Here is a 23,844-nt window from a genome sequence, read left to right on the forward strand (position 1 = left end):
AAAACCAAATGGTTAATATTGCGACTAAAATCATTGATTTGTATCCAGCTAAGGACTGTCAAAATGACTGAATAGCAAAATATTTAAGGAGATTTCCAGCGCTACTCATCTCCAGCCACAAACATCCAATCTTTGCAGAAAAAAAAATCAGTTAAATCAAACAGATAATATATTTTGAATGTTTCCTTTTTTTCTTTCTTATCTTTCTCGCTTTTTTGCGCGATTCATTAAATTTTCTTATATAATAACAAATGAAATGTTTAATATCGCCACGTTCGTATAAACGCCACGTAATCGTCATTAAAACTAACGTATTCACATAAAAAAATAGTCTTAGCAGCAAAGGGTTGCCATTGCCATTTGTTTTGTCATTATGAATTTCATTACGAATTTTACGAAAATGCTCCGAGACATTTTGCATGCAGAGCGTGATGAGAATTTGTCGTGCGCGTTGTATGTCATGCATGCGACCGCGCAACAACAATTCCAACACAGCAGTGTACGCATGTTCATCAAGTCAATGATCGATTAATGGACCCCAAAACATTTTCGATATTTTTGTATCATCTTCGGTTAAGAAAAATTGACGTCCCAAATGTAGGAATTCCTTTAAGGACAATTGGCCATCGCCATTTTTGTCTATCACAGCAAATGATATTGCAGCGTCTTCATTCGAAAGACCCAAGCAACGGAAGAACAATTTATATTGTTCGAGATCCAAATGGCCTGTCTGATCGTAGTCAACGGCCTGCAAAGAAAAGCAAAAATTGACATTTGTTATTGCTTTGCAAACTAACCTCAAAATTATTGCATCACAACTCACCTTAAATAAATATGGCAAAAAACGTCCCATACGCTTTCGCAAGTTTTTATCATTTAAACAATGATGTAACTCGGTAAGGAACTGCTCAACAGTTATTAAATTATATGGCGTTATTTCGCCAAATTGCTCTTCCCACGTTTGACGCATCACCTGTTCGAATTCGGCCGATGTCTCGGGTGTAAGATGACCCAAGTCCGTAAAACGTTTGGCAATCAATTTGAAATCATCGAACGATATAACACCATCACGATTTACGTCGAGTATGCGATGGAGTGTACGCATCTTGCGACGCCAGAACTCGGAATCGCCCTGGAAGGAGAAGAAAAGAAAAAATTTAATTAGTGACGTAGCTCGATAGATTTGTCTGCAATGTAAACTAGTGTCCCTGCCGAGGCAAAGCTTTTGTTTACTATTACCCAATCAAGTCTAAGCTGAGATCATAAGAAGAGCTTGATATGTGTAACTTTAGACAGCCGACGCGTCAGACATACTTCTTTTATTAATTTCAATTTTGTTTTAGACCGGTAAAACCTTCTAATACACCGGATTGAAAGGGGAGTTTAAGTGCAATACATACACGCTTCTCTAACCTACGGAGCATGACCAAGAAGGTTCTTTGTAGTCAAAAAGAGCCAGTTCCGGACCACGCCTAGATCTAGCGTCCGGCAAAGGTATGCCAGCATTGATAATATTCCACAAAACCTCCTACAACAAATATCTCCGCATCAGAGATACCTAAAGACTCTGTGATCTCTGAGCATCGAAAATGTCTTCTACTTTGACTAGCTAGGTCAAAATTTCCATACCGATTGCTTCCAAGAACGAAGAGACGTTATTACTACTGCAGGGTTCATATTAGAGAATGACTCGGAAGCATACTCGCCTCATCGATATGAATATTCAGCTAATCAACGAGGAACCACTTAACAAAATTTCAAGCAGATCACGCCATTATTTTTTTTTTTTTTATTTAGAATGAATCGCTCCCAGGTGCACTTACCGGAAAGGTAAGAAAGGAAACGGACGATGAAGCATCTCACGCTCAATGGTGTTTGAGCATACACACAAAATGTCATCAATATCGCATCGGTCGTTTAGGAGTTCAGTCACAAACACACATACAAAGGAAATATATTGTGGCCCACTCCTATATACATCTCCACATTAAAGCTAGCAACACTTATGTAGAAGGCGACGAAGAGATCTCACACAAACACACACACACATGTAGTCATAAGCCGCAGTAATTACTCACACATAAACACGCATATGACTATAAACTAGAAATATGCCCGTATATAGCTGGTAACCAAGCATGATCTACATGAGTTCTAGAAGGTGAAACGTCTAGACCTTTGGAAAAATATGCGGACTATGCAATAGAGAATATAAAAGCAGCGCAAGCTGAGTAATAACGGATCAGTTTCGATTTAAACACGCTTTCAGTTGCGAATTGCATTTTGCAATAGAGAATATTGAAGTGATTTATTCAACAGTTTAGCGATTCGAACGTTAGCAGAAGGCATAAATATCAGAAATCCCTAGAATTCGTTACAATATATACTAAGATGGTAAATTTGCCAGGGTTTTAAAGTTTTTATTCTGCAATTTTCTTTTGTTCTCACTATTCATACATGTGGGAACAAGTCAAGACTTTAAGATTAACATTTTGTTTAGTTATTTTTATTTATTTCACAACACCAAACATTTAATGGTAACCATAAATAAGTATATATTAATAGATAATACAAAAATGAATATTGTAATTAGGATTGCTGATTGGAATATCACCCTATCTCAGTTGACATTTCGATTACGCCCTATATTAATTCAATAGGCTTTGACGTGAGGTGTTGTGAAGTTGGGGTGATATTCCAGTTAGCAGTAGATTTATAATATCACATTAACAATTCATCACATATTGTATAAATTGTAGAACTTCTTCATTAGTTATATCTGTATATACACCTGGAATATCAGAGGTTCCACAACCGATCCCAGATGATACTACCGCACAAAGTTCTCCTCGCACAACGCCTGGTGCTCCAGAATCACCATAACATGTATCACTTTCACCATGTCCAGCACAATGTTTTTTTTAAAGGTGTTTTTGTCATCTTATACATATTCGCACAATGTGGCGTCGCTGCTATGGGCAGTTCAGTAGTTCGGAGTTCAGCTACATGTTGCGGAATGTGTTCACTAATTGCACCCCATCCACTAACTCGCATTTTTGTGTCGTTAATTCAGTACTGCAAATTGGAAGTATGTCTACTTGAGGACTTTTGTTGAAGGGTTCACACACTTTAATGGCACCTGTATCCATATTACGTGTTTTAGTTTCATATTCAGGAGGAATAAATGGCTCTACCCCTTTTCGATTTTGTCCAGTTTCGCGTACTCTATTGGTTGCACCAGCTTTAACCATGAATAATGTTGCTGGTCTGTCTTCCAGGCAATGTACAGCTGTTATTACCTTTTCCATACTAACTAATGAACCAGTGCATACATGTTTTTCGTCAAAATATATTGATACCATATATGGGGTATCATCTATCCTCGACAATACGCCACCAACAATGCGAAACCGCGAGTTCGCATAGCTGAAAAGGCAGCAATGCATGCAAAAAGGAACGTGAAATAGTTGCGTAAATACATTATAATTTGTCACTTTTACTGCCGAATGTTAGATATAAATTAACGGAAGAAAACTCTTGTTGGCTTTATTTAAAGACATATATCTTGAAAAAAATTTTTAAAGTATCGGCTAAAATTTCAGAAGCAGGTGAACAAACAGTTTTTGTAATACCAAAATAACAAATTCAAGATAATTAAGTATATTCCAGGCATGCTTAACCAACGAAACGATATCATTTCGTTACGATAATCAACGTTAATAAACGAAACGAAGTCATTTCGTTTCGTTTTTTAACGTTAAGATCGTCAAATTAACGTTAATTTGACGTTCTTAATGCCTGGTATATTCAAGCGAAATGAAATTACCGCGACTTTGGCAAAATATTTACTTATTCTTTCACTGAAAGAAAAAGACTGGTAAAATCAACCGAAATACGGGTCAATTCAACCGAAATTTCTGTAAATTTTTATCCATTGCAACAAGATGTTGAATCAACTGCGCACAAATCGTTGATCGTAATTGACCGGTTTCGGCACCAGAAAAATGTTTGAGAAACTTTCTTGATGGTTGCGACAGCTTTGTACGAAAGTAGCTATGTTGCGGCATTTGCAAGGCAGATGAGTTTTCACTGAGATCTTTTCATGGCAGAAATACACTCGGAGTGCTTGCCGAACATAGCCGAGGGGCGACCCCGCTTAGGAAAATGTTCTTCTAATTGAAAAAGCTTGTTTCTAAAATTTTTATGTTGCTTTGCCCGGGGTGTGAACCCAGGGTCTTCGGTGTGGTAGGCGGAGCACGCTACCATCACACCACGGAGGCCGCCATATACATACGTAAATGTGTGCATACATATAGTACACAGCATACATAAGTACAAAGTAGAGAGCGCAATGAGCGTAAAATTCTCTTTGAAATTTGCTCATGTATTGACTGTTGATCGCTGTTGAAATTACCAGTAAGATCAGTTGTGTTAACAAAAAAATCAGTTAGATTGATTAGGAATCTGTCAATTTTACAGAATTTTGTTAACTTAAGACAATTTATTATAACAATTTCTCTTCTGTTGAAATGAATAAACTAATTTGTTTGCTTGACAAAGAACTCGGTCGAATTAACCATAATTCAATCAATTTCACCGAATCTCCGTTAAGTCAAGAACAACAGAACCGATTTGTTGATTTTACTAGCATCATTTCCCTCAGTGTTTTCAAAAGAAAATTATGTTATTGTTTGTTTTATTTATGTATGGCACAATTGATCTGTGGTATTAATACCGTGACTGTGCTTTTAATGATTAAATACAGAAAAGTACACAGACTTCTCTATTTAATTTCTTTCTGTTTCCAAAGTGATAACCATTATTGCTTTAAACGAGTAAAAAGTGTTTTTATTTCCGGAACGATCTCGGAAACGGCTTAAGCCATTTGAAAAAAATTTGGTACATACTAGATAGTGAATCACATTCTTATGCCCGGTTATTCAGTAGTTGGTTAAGCTAAGCTTAAACTAAGTTTGCTTAAACTCTAGTCAAGTTTAAACTCCAGTTACACTACTGAGCAGTTTTTCAGTCACAGTTTAAGGCCGCATTTTGGGTAGGCTTTTTGGTACGGCAAAATTGGTTTTTTATTATCTAGATAATTTTTAGATACGACAACAGCTAGATTTTGCTTACGCAACAAACATTCAAAAGATACTAGCAGGCCAGGCAGACGTTGTTCTGCCATAAATTTGGTCTATCTGCACACATTTTAATAAGATTTTTCCGTCTAACTCTGCCCTCGCTTCTCTACACTTTTTCCTAATCTTTGTATTAACTCCTCCCTCCGCTTCATCTATCTTCATCTTCGACTCATTCTATCTCTTTCTCAGTCTTCTTCTCTATATTCTCTTCTCTCAAGTTTTTCTCATTCTTCGTCATATCTTATTGCCAGTGCCAGAGCGTGGTATGTATTTTGTTCCAGTGCCATTACTAGTCTCAGTTCCAGTCCCACTCCGAGTCTCAGTCTCAGTCTCAGTCCCAGTCCTAGTCCTAATCCCAGTCTACTTCCCGGAAAAAAGCATCGTAAATACTAATATAGGCAAATTTATATACCAAATTTCAGCCAAATCGATTAGAATGTATGTAAATAGGTATGTGAGTATTATTAATTCATGTCTTTATTTCGGCTTCGCATGCATATTTATCAGTTTTGCCAGGTTGATGCGACTAAATCGAATATCACAATGAAAATTAATTTAAAGCTCTCAGCAACAGCTTTCATTTGATATCCATAATACACACGCATTCTAGGGGTATCCGGGCCCATGTTTTGGCCTATTTCTGAGACCCTAGTCACCCAGGGGTATGGAAATTACCCTCCACTAAAGCACTCATCAGCAGCTTTCATTTATTATCCATATTCGATAAACACATTCTAGGGGTACCCGGGTCCACGTTTTGGCCTATATCTCGAGACCCTGTGCGCCGATCCTGAATTTTCTTTGCTATAAATCTCACGGAGCCCGAGACCTTTCCAACGAATGCAAAACCGTGGAAACCGGTTCGCGCGTTCTGGAGTTATAGCGTCAGGAAGGAAAACCCGACTTATTTTTATATTATAGATTTCTCCAACGAAATATAATCTAGTTCGGGAGATGATATACAACAACATTATCGAATCTTTGAGAATTTTTGTAAAATTTATAGTTCTCGAGTTGATCTCAACGTCATTAGCATTTTCAAATTATTATCCAATCTTTGAGAGATTTCGGGAAACGTACAGTTCGCAGATGAATATTCAACACGTTTCTCCAGTTGATATCCTACATTGGATATCGACTTGCGGTGCAGTTGAAACAAAACCTCCAAAGTGGTACCACCAAAGCCAACAGCTATTTATTGTGAAAAATAAATAACTGATTGATAGCAGTAATGAAGCGTAATTTATCAAAAATTAAATGTTTTTATTTTCGTGAAGATACTGGAATCTTATACTCGAGTCTAGTCAAAGAAGCGCAATCTGGGAACTATCACTTCTTCAACTTAAGTAATAGCATTTTTCGCTTTATAAAAAATTCCCTCTTTTGCTGATACACTATGAATCTCAAGTTGAGCCACTGTTTCGTAACAACTCTTGAGATTTTAGAGGTATGCTAGTTATCTCATGGTACTCAAGCCAAAATGCTTGTTGGGCCTATTCGACGCCATTTCGAATGAACGCAAATCAGCGATAAGTTAACTAGAGTTTAACCCTGCCAGTTTGGCCGCTTAAGTTCAGCTTAAATATCAGTTAAAGTAGACTGAAAAACTGCAAAATAAGTTTAAGCGTAGTTTAACTGGCAAACTGAGTTGAACTTGTACTGAAAAACCGGGTCTTAGACTTTCTATCTAGGTGTTGCCAATGTTTTCACAAGTTTGCCAAATATTTGGAATTTAAAAAAAAAATTACATGAGATATTAGGGTTGACACTTAGGGTTGCCAACTCGCCTTATTATTTATATCTCTTTCTACATCCAATACTATCGCGGAAACGACTGAAATTTTGAATGAACTTTGGTACATCGATAGTGTCACATTCAAAGACTTTCTATCTAAGTATTGCCACTGAGGATATTTCTACAAAGTTGCTATCTTTTTGGAATTTGAGAAAAATAACATGAGATATGCCAATTTGGGTATTAAACGAATGGTGATTCACTCCGAATTCCAATAGAGATATTTCTAAAAACTATATGTATATTAGTCTGCATAGCCCCTACTATCTCGGAAACGGATCAATCGATTTGGGGGAAATTTGGCGCATCGTTAGTGTTTTTAAAATACAGATGCGAAAAGTAATTGACAAAGGTTTGTATTGATTTTCAACTACTGAAAAATGAATAATGCGACTAGTTTATTATTACGTTCTACATACATATATTTTATTGAAGCTTTAAAGAAGTACATTAAAGTTAAAATTTTTAAGGCACTAGGTTGTAATTACCCCTTTGAATTTGTATTTTCTTTCAAGTTCTTTTTACGGTTATTGATCGAATGTTTTTGAAACCTATTTTAAAAAAGCTCAACAGTAAGTAAAAATATATTGTGATGAATATTAGCAACACTAAGGGATACTATCATCTCTAATCCGATACTAAGCAGTGACTTGTATGTACATAAACAAATCAGTCATTATGTCTACACATATGTACATGCCAGCAGCGGAGAGATGCTCACAAAAGTATGCAATCATCAGCAAAGTATTTCTGACACATACACATGCATATATCTGAGATGCTCACAAAAGTAGGCAATCATTTGTGCAGGTATCACTCACATATACAGGAGCATATGAGAAGCTATAAACATGCATCTGTAGTTTATAGCTGGTGAGTTTATAGCTGGTAAACGAGTAGTAAATTCTAGAAGAAGAAACGCCTAGAAGTATGCGAACGAGACATCACAGAGTATAAAAGGAGTTAAAGCTGAGTAATCAGTAATCAGTTTGTTTTAAACACGCTATCACTTGCGAAGTGAAGTTTAATTGTGCAGTATTTTCAAAGCAGTCTAATAAAGACCATTTTGTAATACAGAATATTGGAGTGTTTTATTCAACAGTTAAGCGGTACGAACGTTAGCAGAAGATTGCAAATAAGCGGAATTGCACTAAATTCGTTACAATATGTATTTAAAAACAATTTAATATTTATAATGAAGACATACATATAGTACAAAGCATATTATGCGGATACTCGAAGAATACCGAGCAGAGTTCGATCGCCCAGGTACTATGTGATAATGTATACACAGTTAAAAGTTTTAGTGTAAATATAAAATGTGTGTGCTTAATATATGTGTGACTTAAACAAATTTGGTTTAGAACTCAAACTTTTCAAATACGAATAAAAATTGGACAGCTGAGTTCGGTTTTATTTAAAGACTTAATTTTTTTCAAATTGAAAACACAGTTATATATATTGTAACGAATTTACTGCAAATCCTCTTATTTGCAACCTTCTGCTAAGTTCGAATCACTAAACTGTTGAATAAATAACTCTAATATTTAATAATGCAAAATAACCTTTATTCAAGTACTTCACAATAAATAACTCTACTATTGCTCGACAGATAGCGTGCTTAATGGAAACTGATTGTAGCCCCTCTACTATTGCTGCCTTTTATACTCTTTGATTTCCTCGTTGCATCTTCTAGGCGCTTCAGTTCTAGAATCTACTAGTTGGTTATCTGTTATAAATATAACTACAGATGTACGTATATAGCTCTCATATGCGCGTGTGTTTGTGAGCGACACTTCCACAATTAAAATTGCATATCTCAGATAAGATATCTGCATGTGTTTGTGCGTTGCTTCTCCACTGCGTGTACATACATATGTGTAGACCTAATGATTGATTCGTTTATGTAGATACATAATGATTGATTTATGGATGTGCATACAAATCACTCTTAGCATCGCCTTAGAGATGATAGTACCCCTTAGTGTTGCTAATATTCGTAACAATGTCTTAATTTGAAGAAAAAAACTTTAATATCAAAATGATGTATATTGGAACGATTTTCCGTCATCCCTTATCAAATTTGGTTTCGAGACAAACCGGTTTCGGCGTTGTGCCATCATCAGTGCCGCTTTTCGTTCTGATCTGTTGTTGTCGTTTGTCTTATATTTATAGTTCGTAGGTACATGGGCAGGTATTGTTAAAATTGATGTTTGTGTATATTTTGGACCTAGTGATGGAGTCAAGAGGAAAGTAAGCCAAAATTTCTTCTTTGTAATTAGCCCTCTGAAAAAAGTTTAGTCTCATATGGGATCGATGAGATCTAGTTATTAGCTATCTGCGGACCACGGATTCAATCCCAAATGTATCTCCTAATTGAACAAAGTATAGACATTGCTCGAAACCTTCAACTACATGACAGTGCACTGAAGTTCGTCGTATTTGTTACCTGATGTTCAAGAAATTACCGTTTTTGAAGAACAACCTCAACTTACAAGGAAAATCTGAGATCACCAGGGAACTGCAGAATATTACACTAATTCCGATCTGAACTATACTAGAACCATAAATGTCCCGAGCTAATACAACTACTAGTTGCCGTTTGTACTTTTCACCGTAAATGGTACGGACCTATACGACTCCATTCCGTTTTAAGAGGTTAGTGTGACCTTGAATAAGTATATTTGGTGATTTTCGCCCACATTTTTTGAATGTTATTTGTCCCGACACATAAACCTTGTACCTTCGGTATGGTACCACCTCTTATCATAAATGACATATGCGCGCAGTATAGTTGCCTCCCAGCTGCTTAAGTAAGCGTCTACATGATGAAATCCTCCAATATATGCGTTTATAAATCAGCCTTCAAAGGCTTTTTAAGTAGCTATCCACGGTATTCATGGATGTCCGAAAGTTATGGTGTCAACATGCGGCCTTATTATGGTGTTGAGCCTGTCGCAAAGGAAAAACGCAAATTGCCGTGAGAGTACCGTATTCCTCTTACATAACATCCTTAGAAACTCTTTAGCATTGTTTAGTTATCCTGATTACTCTTTGGCATATCCCCTTGGAAGAGTCCACACAGTACACAAACCATCCTTCAATCTTGCACTAAACACTATGGTCGTATCCCGGGTGAATATATTTACTTGTCTTATCGTTAGATAATCTTTATGACGTCACCAGCTCCCATATAAACGTCTTTGTTCTCAACAATTCCAACTAAAAGCCAATAACTTGTTTTTACTGATTTTGTTGGCAGGCTTGTCTTTCTTGTCTTTGCCTAAATGCTATTTAATTATACGAAAACTTGTTTACCGCGCCACGCGTATCAGCTCTCAAACAGGCACCAAGAAATCCGCGGTTTCTTTTACCAGCTCCTCATTAAATATACAGTCGTGTGCTCATTGCTCATACCTTTTTAGGTATGGCAAGGCGTGCTTATTTATGTGATTTAAAACCACTTAAAAAGCGGTAGAAAAATTGCTTCAGTTTCTGTGCTTGTCTGGCCAAACGGGTATGTTTGTTTGTATTATGGAGTGAACTCTATTGAGTTTGTTAGGTTATGTCAATGAACTTCTTACTTACTTTGAAACTCAACGCGTTATATCGCTATCTACTCTGTCAGTCAAGCTGAGATCAAAATTCTTCTCAAGAGTACTCAAAGAGAAGAAACGTGGATTTACCAAAAATCAGTCTATCCTTAATAGACGTCAGTCATCATATTCTGTTTATCTGTTAGCACAGGCTAGTGTTTCTCTTTATTGGAGGGCCAGATAAGTACAAAAGTCTACTAAGAGAGTGACTAGGCAGGACTTGCCCTCCACCGGTTAAATTAAATGTCTCTTAGCCTATTGGTTGCGCTTCTAAAAGCAGGTATGCGACTGCCCGAATATTACTTACTTGTCCTAAAGAGAGAACAACTTCGATGCATAATAGTGACACAACTCAGATCCTAACATTGTTAAATTCATTCATATTTAGACGGAACACATAGATTTAAAACCAAAACTCAGTACGTCTACAATGACATGCCATCAATCACCTCTTCCATGCCAACTCAAACCAAATAGTTTTACCTTATCTAAGAATACTTTAACTAAGAGGGAAAGGAATACTTTTTCGGATAAATCGAACGATCTCGGCGGAGATACACTCGATTTTGTAACCGGTAAGGAGTTCGCTACAAATCGTCTGGATGCATTGACGTATACTAAGGCGGCTATATACCGTGGAAGACCCGACTACTATGTAAACGATTTCTTTATAAGAACTTAGTCTATTCTTACGACAATATATTTCAATATACATTGAAAATATAGTAATTCTACTAAGCGATCTGGATTTCTGATCTGTATGTGGACTTCACAAAGTTCTTGTTTCCAAAGTTTAAGCATTTGCCATTCTCCATAATTATTTCACTCATGTTTAAAACCTTTCACCTATTTGGAGTCTAGTTGAATGTCCAACCTCTTAGACCTTGTTGCACTGGCAATATCGCGCCTTTCTCTTTTAATTGCAAACTCTCGCTATCCGAGTTATAGATGGTTGCATTGTGGTCTCTATTAAGACTTATTGTGATTTGTCGTTAATTATCTAAGAGGACGGGACTGACAACTTTAAAAACCCAATGCGAACTTGTTTTTCTTTTTCAAATGGAAGATTCAAGGGAGACTACATCGATCCTTATTAAGCTAATACAAAAATATGGCATATAGCCTCTTACCGAGGAGCTGGCTAAGATCACTGTGTTATGTGTACCTATCGACGACAAATTGACGACGGGATTTAAGGAGTTGATAAGCCCAACTTATAGCCTCCGCAACCCAATTGCAACCTCACCTACGCGAGGGGAATCCTGCTACAAACATGCATGTAACATACATGTATTTAGCAGACGAGGCTCTGGCAACTCCAAGTATCTCATGGAATTAGGAGGTGGGGGAGGAGGGTTAGCGATCTGACCTAGAAGGTTCAATAAGGTTATATTAAATCGTCCCCGAGATAGTCAGGCTTGTGCCTTAATGGTGCTTGCTACCAGAACGTTCCGAATCTGCATCCGGCAAAGAACCATGAACATTGGTAACACACCCCAAAACCCTCGGGGAGTGCCTTTATCGCTACAACAAAAACTGTGTCACGTGTTTACGTATTTGGCGGTCATTTTGTTTGCCATTCAAGAGATTTGGCCTATTTCTCCCCTAGACAGTCTTTCCACTGATGATTGAAATTCTAGGCCTTCCAGTATTCAAATGTTTTGACTTTCTTTGTATACGCAAAAACTTTAGTCCCGAAAATACCAGCACATTTCAAAAGGTGGTCCAATAACAAATTTTGTACTTTATGTCGTTACTTGCGGAGTCTTAGTTTCAAGCCTCTCTATCTTGTTGCTAATATAAACCAAAAAATATTTCCAAAGCAAATAGAAATTACTTATGTAAATGCTTACCCTCTGACTGTGCTTAGGGCGAACACTGGTACGTTTGCTCTCAAGTTCATCATCCGAATCAGAATCGCTGTCACTGCAATACAAAAAGAAAATTTTATTAAATAAACAAGGAACATTTAAGAAAAAAGTTCGACCTCTATAACATAATAAGAGGTGTCTTATTTATTTATTCCTCTCATAACTGTACATATACATTCTTCTCTCGTTCAAGGGAACTCACCTCTCTTCTTCGCGTTTAGTTGACGCGACAGTGGAAGCTCGTTTATTTGAACTACTTTGACGTTTAGCCATGTTCGAAGACATTCTAGGCTTCAATAGACAATATCTACCATTGCAAATTGGTATCATAGTACCGTTATGTGAGTTAAGTGACGTAGTAGTGGTGGCAGTGCATGCCATGCGATGTTGCACAAGAGCAGTGGGGGAATGCTGAAAAATAAAAATAAAAAGAAGGAATAATTAATTCAAGTTGCAAAAATTTTATTGAAAACAGAATAAATTTGATCATAATTTGTTCTTGTTTCTGCTTCTCTAATTTTAATTTGCTTGCTGAGTATAACGAAACCTCTCTATTACGACACAAATACAATAAGGTATTTACATTCAACTCTGAGTGGCTACCCTGCAAATAATCGTGCTACTTATCCTCAAAGAGAGTGGTCTGCGATTGATCTCTTTTATTTACAGGCTATAATTGATACCCTCTAGACCCTTTTGCGTGCAGTTGGGATTACTCAGTTTGAAATTTATGTATGTAGCTAATTTTAAGAAACAATAAAAATAGGGCAACGAAATGGGTAAAATAAAAAAAATTTATGAATTACATATTTAAGAAAAAATGCGTAGCCCCATGTCGAAACTTAAATAGTAGTACCCTATGTTCCATTATCATAGACTTTGCTTTTGTTTTATTTTTTTACAATACCAATACAAAAACAAAATTGTTTTGGTGTTTAAAAATTATTATGAAATCTGTAGGAATTCCGTACGAATAGAAAGCGGACTTGTCTGACAGTACACGTAGACGAAGAAAGAGGAATTGTCCGACATTACCCGTGAGTGTACGAAGAGGATCTAACCAACAGTTTCCGGAGGGATACAAAGAGGATCTGCTGAATAGTAACCGTAATAGTAGAGTAGAAAAAGGACGTTTCCGACAGTACGCATAGGGGTATAAATGCAACCCGTCCGACACTAATCCTTCAGTCATAAACAGGAACAAAAGGACATGCTCAAAAGAAAGGGATCACTGCAACCCATATAAAGAGATCAAAACTGGCTGTAGTCACATACTCCTTCGGGACTCATGCCGGATTCAGTCTAGAGTAATCGCATTTTTTGCGGGGTATGTATTGGTATACATATGTACATATGTACACATTTCATGCGTCTGCGCATTTCATTTACGAAATTTGTTTATCTCTGGTACATACCTATTCATATTTAAGTTTTTGCAAATTACGAAAACAAAAGAGTTCAATAAAGCAACGAACTTGGCCTTTAATTATTATGTATGTATGTATGTGTATCTAGTCTTACTTGCAATCTTTAGTAATGAAGGCGGTTACATATGATATGAATGTACAGCAGCGAACAGAAAAATATCACTGGCAATTTATATCAAATATCGTAAATTATTTTTTTATTTTCCATATTTTAAGAAAATATTTCAATAAATTTTTTAGCTGAATCCATGCAAACCGATTATGCAAAAACGTTTTTGTAGAAATTCGAAAATTGGAGAAAATTAAAAAAAAAAATTCGAATGTTTTATTTAGAGTTCTCCCAATTTTTTTGAAAGCTTTTTTTCCGAAAATGTGAAAAAAAACTTTTTACATAAAAGAAAGTCTTAAACGCTTCTTTAAACTGGATTGCGTAGTTTCAGTTAAAAGAAGTTTTTTCTTAAAAGAAAGGAAATAAAAAAAAAATGTAAAAAAGTTTAATTGATGAAGTTTAAAAAAAACTTCCCACTGCTATTTTTCTGTTCGAGGCTGTATGTATTCTAACAAAAAAAATACATAGCAATATAGTATAACGTAGCTTCCTATTCAATGTCATACTAAATCGTTTCCGAGATGATCGGGCTAGTACCTTAATGGTGCTTTCTTACTGGAACATACCGCATCTATATCCGGCAAAGGACCACCAACATCGGTAGCTCTCCCCAAAAACTGCGGGAAGTGTGCTTATCGCTACAACAACAACCTCATTTCGATCGTTTGCTTTACTTTCCGAAAGGCTGTATTGGCGCTTGCCTGACAATTTCAGTTTCACTCGATGTTCCTAAGATCTGCTACATGGTTAAACGTTTAGCCTTAATTTCAAACGTTTTTGTACTACATACGTTTGAAGCTTAGATCTTACAGGTTTTCGTGACCTTCATTTCTGAATAGCTTTGCGGGTGCTGAGCTTTGAACTAGTGTAAACCAGGATTCCTACTGGTGTTAAAGCAGATGCCATTATCGGCTCACACATTTTAAGCACATTTTGTTAAGAATATTTTTCGGCGCACTCAACAGAACTTTATCAGTACAAAGTAAATTACAAATTATAAAGCATTCTGTGGGGCAAACAAATGGCTGAGCATATAGAGGCGTCTGTCTTAATACCAGTAGGAATGTAAGTGTACACGAATTCAAATCTCATGACCCGAAAAGCTAGTTGATAATGACAAGTTAAATTCGTGACCTAGTAATTATCGCCGTGTGCAATTTTGTAATTTTTCTCTAATTTCATTAACAGAAAAGCAACAAGCTTTGATTCGCCTATCTAATATGGGTTTAAACTTTAGTCCTCATATCTGGACCATTTCCCGCAAATGTGAGCTGCAGCTCAGCACATGTTTTTGTCTTAACGACACCAAGTCGGACTTATCATTGCCTGTCTTTTACTTCTGGTATGTGTGGTAACTTATGTTCGTCAGTCTCAAATGCTGTTTCAAGTGTTTTCTGGCTCACTTGAAGCACTTAAAGTTTTTAATTTTTTTTGTTTGTTTTTTTTTTTTTTGTGGTTTTCACATAGAACAAGTGTGACACATATTGCGAACAGATGTTAAGCATTAATATGGTTTTGGCAGACAAAATAAAATCAGATAAAAAGTGAAATAACAATTAAAATACTTATTTTATATTAAGCACAACCCCGATATGCTTGGCCAGCTGAATACCGACTTCTGATATTGGTTATGAAAGTATGTACGAATGTGCAAATTCAAGCAAAAAATGTTTCACTAGAAGTTTTAATGTGGTCATATAAATCATTCCCGAGATGGTCGTGCTAGTACCTTAATGGTGCTTTGTTACCGGAACGTGCCGGATCTATATCCGGCAAATGACCATCAACATCGATAAGACTCCCCAAATCCATCGGGGTGTGTCTTTATCTTTAATACAACAACAATAACAACAAAAAAACAGTATTTTGCGAGTGCCAACTGAAATTTACCTTTTCAATTCGGAAAGTCTTTGGAGCATTATAAATCCGGTAGTCTTTTTTGCTTTTCAAAAAGATAGCATACTTTTAAGCAATTACTAATAGCATATAATCCATTATTAGCTGTTATTATTATTTTTTTTTTGCATGTATATACATATTAGGGCGGGTCGATTTGTATGGACGAAAGCTAGCCATAGATTTTTCGATAGGATTTGGGTTCAGGAAAAAGGTTCACTACTCATACCCAAAAAAATAATTTTCCAGCCTGCGAAATTTAATTTGTTTGCTTTTTTTCGACTTTGATTTTTAAGGTTCTTTTCATGACCTACTAAAAAATTTTCATTTGTAAACCCTGTCCGACCCAAAAATGTCCGCTAAAAACGTTGGCGATAAATATATTTTTTTTAACTGTTATCGCCAACGTTTTTAGCGGACATTTTTGGGTCGGACAGGGTATACATGACAATTTTACAATCAAATGAAAATTTTTTTAGTTGGTCATGAAAAAAAACCTTAAAAATCAAAGTCGAAAAAAGTAAAAAAAATGAATTTTCGCAGGCTTGTAAATTATTTTTTTGGGTATGCGCTTTGAGCTTTTTTCCTGAGCCCAAATCCTATCGAAAAATCTATGGCGCGATATCCGTTAATAAATCGACCCAGTCTAATACATAAGCACTTAAATTTATATGGACTGCTAAGTGCATAATTTCATCTAAACTTATGAAATTGTTGCGCATCAAATTAGTACTAAAAAGTGTGTGTCTCCACTATTCTCCACTTTCAACTTTGGAATTCTTATTTATTTTATTACATAGGTCCTGGTTTTTGATAGGGTTTTTCAGTTTGGTCATTAAAACAAACTTCTGGTAACATTGCGGACTCATTCAGTCTATGTGAGGTCCACATGGACCCGCCAGTTCAACCTAACCTAACCTATATAATATGACCTAAAAGCTTTGTGTCTCCCCTATCTCTCCATATACTTCTACTATGTGGAATTCCGCATGGCGTTTCTTTTAGTTGCAAATGTAGATGTTTGTATATACATGTAAAAAACACACGGCTACTATTCAGCGATCGGCTAGCTACTGAGATCGATACTCACAATAGCCGAAAGGGGATCCCTTTCTCTCTCTCTGCGGGAGAATTTTGTGGATAGGCATGAGAGGTCTTGTAACGCCTATATATGCGCTTAGACAGTTCGCAAGGTCTCCTATTCCACATATGTGCTACGCTTTAGTCAAATTTCGTATTGGAAACCATGGAAACAACTAAAAGTTTAAGACCTTACAACAAATACGATACCTTTTTGAATTGCCAATTGTATTATTGTAGGAACTTAATTGGAGTAGGCAAAGTGAACTTATAGGACTAGTCGGTTTAATAGCTAGCAGCAGCACTGCCAGGTTTGCTTGGTTCTAATGATCGCTAATATGATTTTTTGATGGGTATGTATGTATACAACTATGTTCTGCACATTATAATAAACCCAACAACAAGCTCCTGATAATAGAAAAAAGCAATGGCGGTATAATAAAGGCACCAGCAGAGATTATAATTTATTTCGTTTTAAAAGTGAAACTCATGTGGACCTTAAACTGTGATGTCGCCAGACATTATTTTCGAGCGACATATATGTATAGCGACAAATATACATATTTACTTACATATCGATCTGTTTATATTTACATTTGTATAATATACTGAAACCCAATGTCCTACATCCCACTAGGAAATTAAGAAATTCTGTCACAATTTTAAGCGATAGAGAAGACAAGGGATACGTTTCCAAGTGCTGAAGCGATATTTGCTACCAATGATCCAAATTTCCCAAAACAATAAGCTGTCTGTGATTCAAATTGTTAGTAGTACTAGTGGCAATTACACTGCGACCTTTAATTAGAACTATTGTGCTTGGCCGCACAGTCTACATAATACTGTATGCGGAGTCTTTTAATGTATTTAAGAACCTCATCAGGTCTTTTGTGCCATTTCACGAAGGGATTAAGAGTCACGCTACCTATCCCCACCTAGATCGGGAGTCTCTACCTTGCCAGTGCGACGCATTCGCATTGAATGTGAACCGGTGTTTCATCTCCAAGCTCATAAAAGCGACGGATTTGTTCATCGTATAGATTTAAGCTAGTAGCCAGTTTTGGGCTGATACTCTCGTTGCTGAGAGTATAAAAATGTTTGCCTGTCTGCGCAATGTCGTCTGAACTGGTTTGTTTCCTAGTTACTTTTGGTTTCGCTAGAGTGTGCCTCTATGAGTCCATGTCCATGGAAGGGCCCTGGACTATTGAATGTTGCTAAAGCACCCTGTTTGGCTAGGAAGTCTGCCTGTTCATTACCTACATGTTCCTGCTGCCCGTGAACCCATCCTAACAAAACCTTCTTTTTGGCTCCCAGATCATTTAGAACTCCAACCCACTAGCTTAGAAGTAATTGTTTAAGACTGCAAAGCACATGCCTGGCTGTATGACATAACAGGGATACTCCTCGAAGATAAGCCTCTTCGTAGACATGCTCTGCCGCAAACTTCTATTCCATGCATTTTTGCCTGAAAACTTGTGGGGTAGCATTCCATTGGTATCGATTTCTTGAAGTTCGGTCCAAGTCCAAAGATGACAGCTCCCGTTTTTTGTAATCAAATTTTGATCCATCGGTGAACGAGATCTCTGAGTCAGGTCTATATATGGATTCTCTGTTTCCCAAAGACTTCTGTACACAATGCACACTTCGAAATTCCGTGAGATTGCCTATGAATTTGTTTATTACTTTCATATGCCCTGTCATTTTTCCGCTCTTTAGCTCAGAGATATTTCGAAATCTTAGTGCAGCAAGTTTTGTCGTGCCGTTTCACTGTTGGTATTTCCTACAGGGTTCCTGTTATGCTGATTCGTAAGGTAAACACCATGAGCATGAGTATATAAGACTTCGCATTTAACATTGACCTGTTGTTCGCTACCTGACGTACTTTTTTTTGCTTTTGTTTGTCTATTCTTCTATTCTATCAAGGTTCTGGTATTGTTATCTGAGTTCTTTAACTGGAAATACTTCAATACATCTATGCACTTCATTTCATACCCGTAGTTGTTTTTTCTTTTCAATCTCATGCACACGTTCAGTCTATGTTTGGTCGTTGTTGATCGGCCAAATCAACCTAACCCAACAATCTCAGACAGGTTTTAAGACTTTATATTTGAACAGTGTTTCTTAAATAAATAAAAAAATTAAGATAAGGTTGTGCACAATTCTTCTGTCTGCAAAATGAAAAAAAACAACACATTTTTGCATTTTGGCATCGAAACTGCCTGAACAAATGAGAACACGATTTCTTAATGATTTTTAGCGAACTTGTGAAAAATAGAAAAAAAGATTAAACTAATCTGAGATACTGATTATAACATGAGCTTTGTATTTATATGATTAACTAGAAATGGTATCTCTTTTCCATATAGAGAATTTTTAGATTTCTGCACATAGTCGTTGAAATTTTAAGCTAAATATCTACCATATCAGGAAGAAAACTTAATCTTGTAACCAATATTTAGTTTTATTACTCACTTAATTGAATAATTATAGTTTGACCTAGTCGATCTATAAAGAAATCAAATAGACTAAGTTGCGTATAATATTTTAACTTAAACTCTGAATTAAGTGCTTGATTCTGATTCATCATTAATAGATTTATTTTAAATATTGATAAGCAAAGATGAATATATGTTGAGTATGTGTTGAATAAAACTTTGGTATTAAGTGATAACTAAAAATTTAATCTAATTTAATATTCATGAATTCAAATTTTAACTAAACGCAATCGATTCATTCTAATTTTTGACTAATGAGTGAAAAAGTGATTTGAGCAAGCAGTTTGTTAGATAGTTAAACAGTGGTTTAGAAAGAACTTTGAGCTTAAATGATTAACCAAAATTTTAATTAATTACTTCTTCAAAAACTTAAGCTTTCATTAGTAATTTTTGATTCATTAGAAAGACAGTTTAGTTGATTGATCGAAATTTTACTCAATGAATAGTTCAATACTAATTCTTGGTTAGTTAAGAAAAAAGTTTACTCCAGTGGTCAAAATTTTATTTAGTTTAATCTATATTTACTCATATTTTAACATAACTAATCGATTCGTGCTAATTTTTGACTAATGAGCGAAAAAGTTGATTCGATCGATCAGTTAGCTAGATTGGTAAAATGTAATTTTAACTTTAAGAACTTTGAGATTAGATGAACCAAAATTTTAAAAACTTCAGGGTTTAATACTGATTTTGTATAATTAAGATCGATTTTTGAATTTTCACTTAATGAAAAGTTTAATACTATTTTTTGATTAATTAGAAAGTTCAGTCGAGTGATCAAAATTTGATATATTTTAATCTTCGTTTACTCAGATTTTAACCTAACTAATCGAGCCATTCTAGGTTTTGACTAATGAGAAAAAGAGTTTATTCGAGCAATCTGTTTATTAAAATGTTGAACGGGTTTTTATTATAGTACCTTAAGCTTAAATGATTAATCCAAATTTAAATTAATTACTTCTTCGTTTAACCGTTTAGTACAAGCTTTGTTTAATTAGGAAAATAGTTCTTTCGAATGATCAATTTTTACTAAATTAATAATTTAATACTAATTATTAATTAATTAGTATCAAAGCTTAGTTAAGTAATCAATTTAATGTTTATGAAAAATGAAAACAAAAGGTGTGGTTAATCAGATGTTTTGAATGTGCTTTGGGAAGAACCTTAAGACTATTTTGTTACTCAAAAGTGTGATCAATATTGTCTTCAAGTACTTAAATAGTCACTTTATTCCAATTCTTGTATTAATCGCAAAGAAACTTAAATCAAATGATCGATAATGTGCTCTTTACTGAATAAATCGATTAGCTCGAGTTGTTTTTATTAACCGGGATGAAATATAGGTAAATTTATGGACTAGTTCTTATTTTTATACCTTTCATGAACATGAAATGATATATTAACTTTGGTCCGATGTGTGTAACGTTGAGAAATATAGAAGATAGACTCACCATTAAGTATACCGAATCGATCAGGGCGACGAACTGGAGTTGATATAGCCATGTCCGTCTGTCCGTCCTTCCGTCTGTCTGTTTGAACGCAAACTAGTCCCTCAAATTTTGAGATATCTCAATTTGGCACAAGGATGTATTTTTGTATTATATTAGACATTTGTCGGATCCGGTAGGATCGGACCACTATAGCATATATCTCCCATATAACCGATCGTTCAGATAAGACGATTTTGGTCATTCCTGCCGCAATTTAAAAAGTATAAACGTGAAACTTGGTGATATATATTCTAAAATATCATAGATGATATCCTGAAAAAATCACTTCGATCGGAGCTATATATAGTATATATCCCATACAACCGATCGTTCAGATAGAAAGATTTTTGGCAATTCTCCCTTATTTCCAATATAAAAAAGTTAAACTTGGTGATATTTATTCTAACATATCATAGATTTCCTGAAAAAATCACCTTTATCGGAGCTATATATAGTATATATCCCATACAACCGATCGTTCAGATAGAACGATTTTTGGCAATTTCTCCCTTAATTTCCAATATAAAAACGTTAAACTTGGTGATATTTATTCTAATATATCATAGAAGATTTCCTGTAAAAATCATTTCGATCGGAGCTATATATAATATATATCCCATACAACCGATCGTTCAGATAAGGGGGTTTTTTTCAATTTTTTTTTTTTTTTGTATTTATCTTAAAAATCGTTTAGGTATGTACGTCTATCTGTTCACTATATATTTCTTATCTTATACATCCGATTATTTGGAGATTACGAACGGGATAAGATTATTATTCAGCCCCATTCATGAAAGGTATGAAGTCTTCGGCACAGCCGAAGGCAGTCCCGTCCCGTGTTTAATTTGAATCATTATTTCTTATTTATCAGCAAGAAAATTGATTGATTAATTAAAATTTCTGTATAATCAGGAAAAAAGTTTAGTCGAGTGCTGAATATTTACATTAATTGCTCAATCAAGCAACTAATTCAAATTGTTGATAAATCAGGAGGAAAATTTACTGAAGTAGTCAATCAAGATTTTTATGAAGAACAATATTTTTTATGTATTTGATATTTGAATGAAGTTATGAATAAAATATGACATCTAATCAATTTGTGGATTATTCGATTAGTTACACGTTTGACTATTTAAAAACTTGATTCTTTTTTCTCAAAACTAAATATTTTTTTTTTTTAATTTATAATTTTTCAAACTTACATTAATTTCCATATCCATTAAGCAATGAGAAACGGCAACACCGCCGCTGGCAAGACTGCGATCCAGAATTTCTTTGGACGTACGCAAAAATCCACGGCTTATTATTGCAAAAGCCATTTTGAATTGTTGAATTTTTGTTCAAAACACAAAAAAGCCAATTTTTCAAAATAATTGAAAAAAATCACAAAAACAAAACACGTAGGCAGGTATGAGTGGACGCACAAAATGGACACTATCAGGATAATAACTGAGTGATCATTTAAAATGTTTTGTCACGCTCCAAAAATGATTGAAAATTTTTATTTTTTGAATTAAAAAAACTGTTTTTTTTTTTTAGCTTAAAGCCTTCAAATTTGGCAGCACAATTTAAAATTGTTTTGTTATAGTATAATTATTTTTAGTTCAATATTTTACTGGACAAATACGGTTTTTTTTTTCAATAGCTGTTTTTAAAAAGTTTCAATAACAACTTTAAAAATGTTTGTTTTTATGCAAACAGTTTTTTTTTAATATTTTCACTTTCACTTTACAGTTAAAATCTGCAAATTCTTTGTTTCAAGCAGCTCTTTTTTTAATTTGTTACAAATTTTTTGTTCATTGAGTATTTAAACTCCAACAGTTTTGGAAATGTACGACCGTTCGCTTCAGCGTTCGAATACAATTTAAACGAAAATCGGCGTCTGCACGCACAAATATACCCCAGCCACGCACAGCCCACAATGCGGGAAGCGCTGCTCCGATGGTATACGTCGCAGTCACTGCAGACGCCAACAGCGCTGCTCGTGGAGACAGATATGTTGTTTGCGACGCTGGAATCATAAAGTTGAGGAAACAAAACAAGTCGAAAAGCAATGGAAAAAATGCACACAAAAATAGACGAAGAAAAAGAAGAGCCAACAACAAAGGGATTATAATTAAAATCATAAAATGAAAAAAAGTAAAATTGAATAACAACATGTACGCCAAGAAGAGGGAAATTAAAACAAACTCCATGTACCCGTACATACATGTAAATATACTTATGCGTGTAGCAAAGTAGGCACACGATCGCTTCGTAAATCAGCCAACATAAAACAAGTAAGGAAGGCTAAGTTCGGGTGTAACCGAACATTAAATACTTAGCTGCCAAATTACAGCTTGCAAAACTGTTCTTAAATTACCTTCTTTTAAAAGTTGGCCCGTGCCACGCCCATTGCCCGATTTCGTTCATTTTAAATAGCGATCTGAGATGAGTGCCCAGGAACTTACATACCAAATTTCATTAAGATACCTCAAAATTTTCTCAAGTTATCGTGTTAACGGACAGACGGACGGACGGACTAAATGGATTTTTTTTTTCACCCAGATCATTTCGATATATAGAAGTCTATATCTATCTCGATTAGTTTATGCCGTTACGGGGCACCGTTATACGAACAAAATTAATATCCTCTGTGAGCTCTACTCAGCTGAGTATAAAAATGGTACGCCCAAAGTCGAGATTTCGACAACAACATACCTATGTATGTGCATGCATATGTATGGTTATAAATATTGTTTTCATTCCTCGGCCGCCGGCTCTTCTGCTCTCTGCAGCCGGCTGAAAGTACTGGAATGACTTGATCTCTTACCGACAAAGACTGTGAAATTACGTCCTCTCGGGACAATATAATTACTCCACATTTACTGGTCCCGCTCCTGCTGCTACGCAATTAGTTTTTACATATGTCACCACTCCAAAGCCATGGTCCTGTCCAACTTCA

The 23,844-nt window shown here is 35.4% G+C and overlaps 1 protein-coding gene across 1 annotated transcript; it reads right to left on the bottom strand.

The window, feature by feature from the left end:
- Window positions 1–151: 151 nt before the first annotated feature.
- CBP (sarcoplasmic calcium-binding protein) lies at window positions 152–22,768 on the bottom strand. Its single transcript, XM_067781282.1, has 5 exons — window positions 22,103–22,768; window positions 12,606–12,814; window positions 12,386–12,458; window positions 824–1,132; window positions 152–748 (listed from the first exon to the last, which is right to left on the bottom strand). The coding sequence occupies exons 1-5, from the start codon at window positions 22,217–22,219 to the stop codon at window positions 518–520; spliced, it is 939 nt and encodes a 312-aa protein (XP_067637383.1). The 5' UTR covers window positions 22,220–22,768; the 3' UTR covers window positions 152–517.
- Window positions 22,769–23,844: the final 1,076 nt, after the last annotated feature.

The sequence above is a fragment of the Eurosta solidaginis genome, chromosome 4 (assembly GCF_040869045.1).
Source record: "Eurosta solidaginis isolate ZX-2024a chromosome 4, ASM4086904v1, whole genome shotgun sequence".
NCBI classification, from domain to species: domain Eukaryota; kingdom Metazoa; phylum Arthropoda; class Insecta; order Diptera; family Tephritidae; genus Eurosta; species Eurosta solidaginis.